Source organism: Myotis lucifugus, unplaced genomic scaffold, assembly GCF_000147115.1.
Source record: "Myotis lucifugus unplaced genomic scaffold, Myoluc2.0 scaffold_135, whole genome shotgun sequence".
In the NCBI taxonomy this organism is placed as follows: domain Eukaryota; kingdom Metazoa; phylum Chordata; class Mammalia; order Chiroptera; family Vespertilionidae; genus Myotis; species Myotis lucifugus.
In genome coordinates this window covers 2,960,378-2,970,525 of record NW_005871183.1, presented here as the reverse complement: position 1 = coordinate 2,970,525, position 10,148 = coordinate 2,960,378, and the positions used below count along the sequence as shown (strand labels likewise).

At 32.8% G+C, this 10,148-nt stretch overlaps 1 protein-coding gene across 1 annotated transcript in view; it reads right to left on the bottom strand.

The window, feature by feature from the left end:
* The window catches only part of ADGRL3 (adhesion G protein-coupled receptor L3), a 491,390-nt gene extending 483,423 nt beyond the window's left edge, over positions 1-7,967 (bottom strand). The window contains exon 1 of the mRNA XM_014460593.2: positions 7,756-7,967. Coding sequence (XP_014316079.1) covers positions 7,756-7,810 — 55 coding nt within the window. The 5' untranslated portion in view covers positions 7,811-7,967. The remainder of the gene's footprint in view (positions 1-7,755) is intronic.
* Between the last annotated feature and the right edge of the window lie 2,181 nt (positions 7,968-10,148).

Sequence of the window (10,148 nt, the reverse complement as noted above, 5' to 3'; positions counted from 1 at the left end):
CCTTGGTATGTTAAATAAATATCTTCTTCCCTTTATCACAAAGAGTCTACACTTTTCAGACTCTTTATAGGTGTGACTATGAGGCTTAGTGTTTTGTGTGGGTTTTTTTTTAATAGAAATGGAAACAGAAGTAATGTACACTCCTTCCAAGCATATCTATAAAAACTTTCCAATAGAATCTCCACAGTGCTCGTTGTTCCTTCCTGCTGACTGGAATGGCAATGGCCTCAGAATGACTTTGGAAGCCTGATGACATTAGCCTAGATCTCTGAATAACTCTGAGAGCAACAGGAGTACATCCACCCCTGACACACACACTTACCAGAAACCTTTCTTGGAATGTTTGGTAAACAAGTTAATATTCTCTGGAAGCCATTATTAATCATGGAATTTACTGTGACTGCAGCCTAGCTTATCATAATACATTGTTCAAAATGGAGATTAATGTAAATAACTCAAAGTAGTGTGTGTTTCATAACATATATTTTGAAATACACACACACACACACATACAATCGGTTTGATCCTAACTTGACTATTTCCTGTTCTAGACACTTGAATTTCTTAGTAGTAATTCCTAGCACACTGAAACACAAATAAATAAACTATAGTGCTGCTTCAGATATCTCATTTCTATAATTGATCAATTTGCTTTATTTTAAGGTTTTCTTTAATTAAAAATCTAAAGAAATTAATTTGGAAATATGTATCAATTTTGCTGTTTTCAGTCTTTTCATATAGGAACTTAGTATATTGCATGTCTTCTTTAATAACTCCTGTAAACTTCCAAGTTTTCTTCTCATACATCCCATATATTTCTTGCTATTTCTTTCTAAGTCATGCATTTCAGTGCCGTTTTGAATCAAATTAACAATGACATGCATGTTACTAAGTTACACAAAGTACTAGTAGGTATGTGTGAATCATACAGCTGAACTCAAATTGATCTCAATTCTGAGAAAGTTTTTACTTCTTGATTATACCATCATACTGCTTAAAATAATAATTATCTTATATTTGAATATCTATTCTTCATATTTTGTTTTGTCCTTTATTATAGTAGCCCAAACTTGCAATTTTTTTAAAAAAAAAAATTCTAGGAATAACAACCATGATGGTATTGACTATTTATGAGCATTCATTTAACATTGTTAATTTATGTAGGAAGAAACAATTCTTTTATTTTCCACTTCTCAAGATATTTTGTTCCACAGGTACAGTGATACTGTCAAATTCATATGCAAGTATGTTCCTTTAAAATGCTATTTGTAATGGTAATATATCAATGACCTTCACTGTTGAGTCATTATCATATGGTTAGATAAACAATGGTTCCTTCATATGAAACGATATTATAATTTTTTAAAAAAATAATGAGAGCATAGAAATGTCTACATTTTGAGGTTAAGTCAAGTGAAAGGTAAATTTTATTTCTTACATTATTCCAATTTAAAAAATATATGTGCATACATAACATGACAGTAGGGAAATCTAACAAACATTAACATTAAGTATATCACTGGGTCAAGGGATTATTACATTTTTGCTTTCTAATTTAAATTTCTATGAGGAGACTTACTGTGACAATAAAGTAGGTAACCCTGATAATGACAAAGAAATATATGAGACTATGTTCTTGTACCTTACCAGTAAGCTACAACCTTGACTTCAGGACATTCAAATCACCACAAACTATAATAAGTGTAGATGAAATAAATATGGAAAGCTTATCAAATGCCACTGTGAAAGCCTATTTTTGTACAAAAACATGTATCTATTACTTTTATACGTACAACTATCATATTTCTCTTGCAAAACCTTAACTAACCTAGCTTATTTGATCAATCTTTCCTATAAAATAGATATTTTTCTTAGAGAAAGACAATTTTCTATATTTAAAGAAACTAATTCTGCTATAATGGCAATATAGGGGAAATAGAGATTCAAATCAAATAGAAATGTCATTATTAACAAAATTTAAAGACAAGATTATTCATAATCGATAGAAAGATAAACCCTATTCTTTGAATACTAATACAAGAGAAAAAGATTTTCTGAAATGATTTTTCCCCAGTTCATGTGTTGTCCTTAACTTCACAAAACCACTCAATTTTTCCATTAAAAAGTAGAGAATGAGCTAATTATGTTTATTAACAGGGCCTTCTGCTTCTAAACTGCCAAATTTTAAAAAAAGGTCATAATACAATGCACAGTCTCTATTTACATGATAAATCAATGAGACTCTTTCCTATTGCATTTCAATTTTTTAACTGGCCATTAAGGAGTAATTTCCCAATCAGAATGGAGGAAATACATGAAAAAATGTATCACGGCTACCTATATGAAATTATAAAGTAAGAGCAGTCTTACATTGAGAATGAGAGTAAAAAGCAATGTAAAAAAAGAGAAAAACAGATAAGTATTTACATATTATATACCTAAAAATTTTTAAATTAATTCAACCTCAACTATACAACCACCCTTTACAGCCACAGTCCACCCCATGTCCAAAAAAATTTTCTAAAAAGCTAACTAAGATAGGAACCTTACCCGCCCCACCCCCCAGGCACAATATATAAAATCTGAAGATAAGAAAATACCATTTCACTCTTAAGGTATACACAAGTCATTTATGAGTATCACTAAAATAAAATTCACATATAATTTGTTGTGCAAATGTGAAAACAAAAGTCTTTTGAAATTGCTAACTGCATGCTGAGTGTGTAAGAAAGGTTTCTAAACCTATTCTTACAAAGGAAAGCTACCAGCCATGCATATTTGTACTTAACCTTGTAATATCAGAAACGGCATAGTTAATTTACAGCGTATATATTTTGAAATTCAGTACCACGTGGCTATGGAAGATGGTATTGGGTGTGTTGGTAGAAACCTCATATATCAAGACCACAACAAAGGTTTTTCTGTTTAACATAACTGACCCTAAAAATAGTGATATTACTGAAAATATTACAAATTACCTAGGCTGGAAAGCATTATAAACACATCAAGGATGATTAATTTCTAAATATAAGAAAGTTAAGCAGAGCTTAGAAGTCAACCTGACTTTTTGCACTTATAAAACATAACTTAATAAAAAGAATTATATGGTGAGATGTTATGTAGTAAAATGTAATTATATCCTTTCTCAAGCTTCACATCTTATTAGAAGTTAAAATATATATGGACATTATTTTAAATTACTGACACATTAAATAATATTATAACTGTTAAAATAGATTAATTATGAAATGCAAGTTACATAAAAATGTATAGTACTAAATATATAGGCATCTATTGGTTCTTTTGTCCCTACTAAGAACTTTTTATTGTAATTAACTTCTTTGAACATAATCAAAAGCAGGATACCCTGTAAAGTCTATCTATATATATAAAAGGCTAATATGCAAAGTGTCCTCTCGAGAGTTCGACAGGAGACCAGGAGTTAGATCGCTTGCTGTGACGTGAGCTGACCACCAGGGGGCGGCACATAACATGGCAGGCAACCAGCGGTGGGGCACTGAGGGAGCGAGGGAAGGAGGAGGCGGGGAGACAGGGAACCTGATTGGCCCTGCTCTCCAGCCAGGCCTAAGGAACCCTACCCGTGCACGATTTTGTGCACTGGGCCTCTAGTGAATATATAACCACACATAACTTTCACAACCAAAAAATAGTATTACAGGAAAAAGGTAAGCATATGTTGGTTATAGAAAAAAATACTAAAACCCTATATTCTATGCAAATGTACCATATTGTTTCCCATTACCCGGGGGCTCAATCAACCCTGTTTGTTATCTTTTCAAAAAAGACATAATCTGTAAGTACAGTTAAGTTAAAATTATATATATATACACCAAAATCACCTTCTCAACTGCCAACCCTTGTGGCTTGGGTAGTCACACCCTGACCAGATCGCCTAGCCCAGGTCCCACACTGAACTGTGGTACTCCCCTTTCTGCCAGTTAGCATGAGCCCCGGTGCCCATGTTTATCACTGGATATTGTTCTCTGATCTCACTATTTCTCTCGTTTCCAACAACATGAATAGAAGAAAAAATACTTTAACTTCATGTAACCCTACATTAGTTAACAGCAAAGAACTGGCCATCTGCATTCACTGCTTCTCTTTACTTCTGCCAGGTCTCATTGCATAATAGATAAGGGTTGTATGGCTGCACAGGAAGGGCATACAGTCATGGAAAACGGAAATACAGAGGCACATAAAGACATAGAGTATGGACAGATAAACAAAGAACTACAGACATTTCCTAATTTCAAAGTATTGTGTATGTATATACATAATGTGGCTATACTGATTAATTTTATTTTCCTGTATAAAATATTGGCATAATTTTCTAGGATGATGGGCAGGTCATTCAACTAATGTAAATATTATTCAGAATTAATTCTTTAGCTTGGTTTCTAACTTTATCCAAGTAAAGGTCATGCAAAAATGCATCATATACTACCATTTATATATCACTACCACTGATAATTATATACTAGAATCACTGACAGTTATATACTATAATTATATTTTTATATACTGACATTACATACTAAGCTTTGATATATATCAATTTAATAACAATGATGTTCAGAGAGTAGTATTAAGAAATTTCTGGCAAAACCTGAATACTGAGGTTTAAGCAGAAAGATTTCTTTTCTATTCTCAAGGCAAAGAATAAGGATAATTATGCATTTTCCTTATCAAACCTTCAAAGGATTCCCCTCTATTTTCAAGCTAGTTTAAGAGTAGAAAAATCAAATACAAGAAAGATTTACCAAATACCTGCACTACGTTAGAAGCACTATATTATTCTATCCATTCTTAAAATAATTCTGCATGGAATAAGTGTTTATTCTTTCGGATGAAAAGTAGACTTAATACATTTTTAAGTTTCGGTAAGCTCCTTGAGGGAAGTATTAAGAATCTTTTTTGCTCACTGCCATATTTTTAGCTGCTAGCACAGTTTTATGACTCCAAGTAGGTAATAAATGATATTTGCTAACTAGTTTACCAAGTAATAGACTTACAGAGCTAGTAGACAGTAGAGTTAGAATATTATCTCAGGTTTGTCAGATTTCAAACCTCAGTCAGTCTGTGTCCAGACCATAGTAGAGGCAGGTGATCTGCATTCTGCCTCATCTCTCCCAATGCCAGGAGAGCTGAGATGGGATCCTGTATTGGGAAGAACGGCCTTGATAGAAATTGATCATCTTACTGGCAGTAATACCAGAGCTCACGAAACCAGGTCCCCTCTGAGTCTCATAATAGCTTGTGTAACATTAGTCAAGTTCCTTTACCACTCAAAATTCAATGTTTGTACCATAACTATTTAATGATAAAGATTATAATAAATATTGTTAAACCCACAAGAATATCGTGATTAATTGTACCAAATATATCTGAAGTGTATAGCTATAAAATCAATAGTTAACATTGTTATTTGCTCAAGAGAAAAGAATTGAGACTCAGGTCATACCCAGAAAAGTTAATTCTCCACGGACATGAGGGCAAATGAAGCTGGGCCTCACAACAGTAGGCGAGGAAATGTCGGGGATGTCTGGGGGGAAAGGTACTTGTATAACTGTGACATCCATTTTAAGCCACTCCTCTATCGCGTTGAGTTATGTGCTATTCCTTTAAGCCAGGACTGGTAGAGGCTGCAAAAATGTCTACTGAGTAGACCTCGGCCCTGGTGAACGGTTACTGCATGCCTCTGTTGATGAGTAAGCGGGTTCTAAATGGCTGTTCATGTGAAGACCTGGATTTATAAGTCAGAAGTGGCACCACAGTGGAGGTGCCTCCTATAGAAGGTAGACAAGACTGAGCTGAATTTTCTCTGGTGCAAGTTTTAGAATACCTAACCATGGCAATAAGGATAAAGTTTATAATTTGAAAGCTTCCATATTGTTTAGCTTTATGTGATTCAAAGAAAAGATAATAGAAAGGAGTTCACATAAAATGGAAAGGATTACTTAACTTTTTAGCCTAAAATATTTGATATACCAGGTCAATTTTTTATGTGCGCAACTAGGGGTATTAAGATATTTCTCAGAGTTACCTAGAGATTGTGTGTGTGTGTGTGTGTGTGTGCGCGCGTGTTTGTTTCCTCTGAGCATCAACATCAAATTGGAATAGCTCTCATGTTAAAATAATTTCTGAGCTAATGCCTGGTTGTTACAATTTACTAGAACCAAAACTGGAGGGACAGATAGTATGATGAAGGCAATTAACATGTTCAACCATTTAATATTCATCATGCACTATGCTAGATTCACATATGCTATTTATTCAATCCTCAAAAGAACCGTGAGTGAGGTATTTTTATATCTTTAAAAAACCTAACTAGACTCATCCTGAGATATATAATGAGAAAAGCACTTGTTTAAAGTGACAAGTCTTTGTCCCATATCACAAATGTCACATATGCCCAAGTATGTGAATGTTTAAGTACTGCATCAGTACATGAATTAAAGAAACACTTTGAAATTTTTTGACAAAATTTATTTATATTATGTTTGGTTATATAATTTTACTTTCTTTTTGTTAAAAGAGCACTACCTTATATTATAGTGGTTTGTTACATATAATTGTTAAGTCAGGGGAACTTTGGAGAAAACTTTTATCCATTCTTATAATGACAGCAGAATGCAATCCAATTTGAGACTTAGGACATGGGCCAGATTTGAAATTGCATCATTCATGAACTACAGCAGATTTCATAATCAATTAAAAACCAAAAGTGAGTGAAAGAGGCTGAAAATTCATTTCAGTTGCTTGATACATTGTAGTATGCTGAGACCTCCTAAGCACTGGCAAATATAATTGTGTCCCCTTTTCTTTGCTATAATTGCCATTAGCATATGAAATAGTGTCTGCACGACACCATTTTTATTTTAGTGCAAAACAAGGGTAATTAGTAAGAAACTTTAAATTATGAAAAAGGAACATACATATAGACTTCAATTTGCCAGGGTTTATTGAGATTCAGTGAACATTATATACTGAGTTGTATAGAAATTGTCTTGCTTACTTATTGAATATTTATATGTTTTATAAAATGTCCAAAGGTATGTAATTTCTTACATATTTGTGTTATCAATACAAAGATGTTTAAATGAACAAGTACATACTTTTTTATGAGTATATTCACATGTTTCTATAAAATGACTTTTCTGCATATGTTCACATTATTTTGATGTTATTTTTCCCCTATTTTGATTTGAAAGTTATATGACAAAAACAATTTTCCTTTAATGAAAAGTTTAGTTTTTTGTTCTGTGTATTAAAGATTAAACAGAGTAGTAAACACTAACAAACAAATGATTGCTTAGTTTGAGAAATCAGATTTGGGGAGGGTGTTTTCTTTCAAATGCAAATACTTACTATATTAAAATTATTTTGATTACAAAACTATGTAAACCAAAAAATTCACAATAAGTGATATAGTTAAGGAGTCAGCTGATTTTCCCTAAGTGTGGTAAAAAATAAAGACTAAAACATGCAAAGTTGTTTTTTAAGCAAACAAAAACTTTGGTTATACATACATTCTAAAAGGTACCTTAAGAAATAAAATTCTAACTCATATTTATTGCAGCTTAAGGCACACATATGACCTTTTACTCTTACTTCTATTAATATATGTAGGCAAAAGCTGCTAAATCTTAGAGCAAAGATGGAAAGGAAAGGGACTAGTATAAATAACTGAGACAACATTAAGCATCACACAAAGAAACAAATTAAAGGTCTTACCATGGGCTATGGGTGCTAAGAGCATCATGAAGACTAGTAGCTGTGATGGCCACATGATTGTGAAGTCAGGCGTGAGTGCCTCAAGAGTGAATGTTTCCACGTGAATCACAGTAAGTGTTTCTGGTTCCTCTTCTGTACTCCAAGACCGATGATTAAAAAGAAAAAGTAAAAACCCAAAAAGAAATATTCCTCAAAACAGAAATACCAATATCCCAAATTCGAATCCTGCAAACAAGAAAAAAAAAAGTTATCAAATACAGGTTTTCTTAACTCTTTGAAAGTTTATTTCCTGACTAAAATATCTCTTATACCTCGTCATTTCATTTTAATGAGTACAGGATTCATATATAAAAATGAGTAACCTAAAGTACAATATTTATGCATGTATTATCAGTATTTAATCTCTAGACCTCAAACAAACTGAAATAACTAATTCAGTATTACTGGAAAAATAATATAAATATACTATGTAATTTTTATAATAATTAACTAAGTTTGGCACTTACTATGTATAAAATATTTTCACAAATACAATTTTTATTAACTTTACTATAAAAATTCATTCATTATCATTGCTGTGAGATTGAAATAAAAAGTTAAGTGTATGAGTTTTACTTTCATTTGAGCCCCTGATATTCATTCAGAAATTATTCTACATGTTACCTGCATAGCTATTCTAAGCATCTTTGTAAGTAAACTTGTGAAGATCATAGATTTTTGTTAATTAATTATGCTCAAATATATTTAATTCATTCAACAGAGTTTTATAAAATACCCACTAAACTACAAAGCACTGGACTAGGAAAACAGAAATAGAATACTGAATAAAACATACTACCTATTTTCCAGGATCTTACAGCTTAAGATGAACAATCTTGCTTAAAAGAGTTAAATACATTTATGGGGGACATTTAAAAAGTCATTTAGTGAATCAAACTGATATAGCTGCTTCAGCTTATATATGCACAGATTTATCTTACAGAGCAAAAATATGAAGGGAACATGACCCACATTTTGATAATTCTGTCTTTCATGGTCAGCACCTTTAAAATTGATCAATCTCCAAAATTTACAGGAAACTCATACAACTTAACAAAAGAAAGATAAACAAGCCAATCAAAAAATGGGCAAAGGACCTAAATAGACACTTCTCGAAAGAGGACCTACAGAAACAGAGAGACATATGAAAACATGCTCACAGTCACTAATCATCCGAGAGATGCAAATCAAAACAACAATGAGGTACCATCTCACACCTGTCAGAATGGCTATCATCAACAAATCAACAAACAAGTGCTGGCAAGGATGCAGAGAAAAGGAAACCTTCATACACTGCTGGTGGGAATGCAGACTGGGGCAGCCACTGTGGAAAACATTATGGAGTTTCCTTAAGAAGTTAAAAATGGAACTCCCATTTGACCCAGTGATCCCACTTGTAGAAATATATCCCAAGAAATCAGAAACACCAATCAGAAAAGATATATGCACCCCTATGTTCATAGCAGCACAATTCACCATAGCTAAGATTTGGAAACAACCTAACTGCCCATCAGCAGATGAGTGGATTAAAAAACTGTGGTACATCTATACAATGGAATACTACGCTGCTATAAAAAGAAGGAACTTTTACCATTTGCAACAGCATGGATGGACCTGGAGAGCATTATGCTAAGTGAAATAAGCCAGTCTGATAAAGATAAATATCACATGATCTCACTCATTTATGGAATATAAATAACAATATAAACTGATGAACAAAAATAGATCCAGAGACAAGGTAACAATGAACAGACTGTCCAACCTCAGAGAGAATGCAGGGCGGGGTGTAGAGATCAACCAAAGGACTTGTATGCATGCATATTAGCATAACCAATGGACACAGACACTGGGGTGGTGGGGGCTTGTCCTGGGGAATGGGAGTCACGGGGGATGGGGGTCAATCAGGGAAAAAGAAAACATATGTAATACTTTAAGCAATAAAAAAATGATCAATAGAAACCACCTCTCTCTCTCTCTCTCTCTCTCTCTCTCATTGTATTCTGGTGATTAATATATATGTAATATAATTTCATATTTGAGTATGAATTTAATTTTTTCTGGGAATGGACATTCAAAATAGAGATAGTTTACTGAAGATTGTATTATAATCCTCATTTTGCCAAAATAAATTCCAAAATACTCTGAAGTACTTGCCTTGGTTATAAGGCAAAATTACATAAATTTATCTGAATTTTTGGCACTATTATTTATAGCATGATAACTCTAACCTTGGGCTAGTCATTTAAGCCCTCAGGGCCTTGGTTTCCTATCAGTTAATAGGGATAGGTGTTACTACTTCATTCATATGGTTATGTGAACATTAAATGAGCTATAACTTGTAACATTTAGTTATA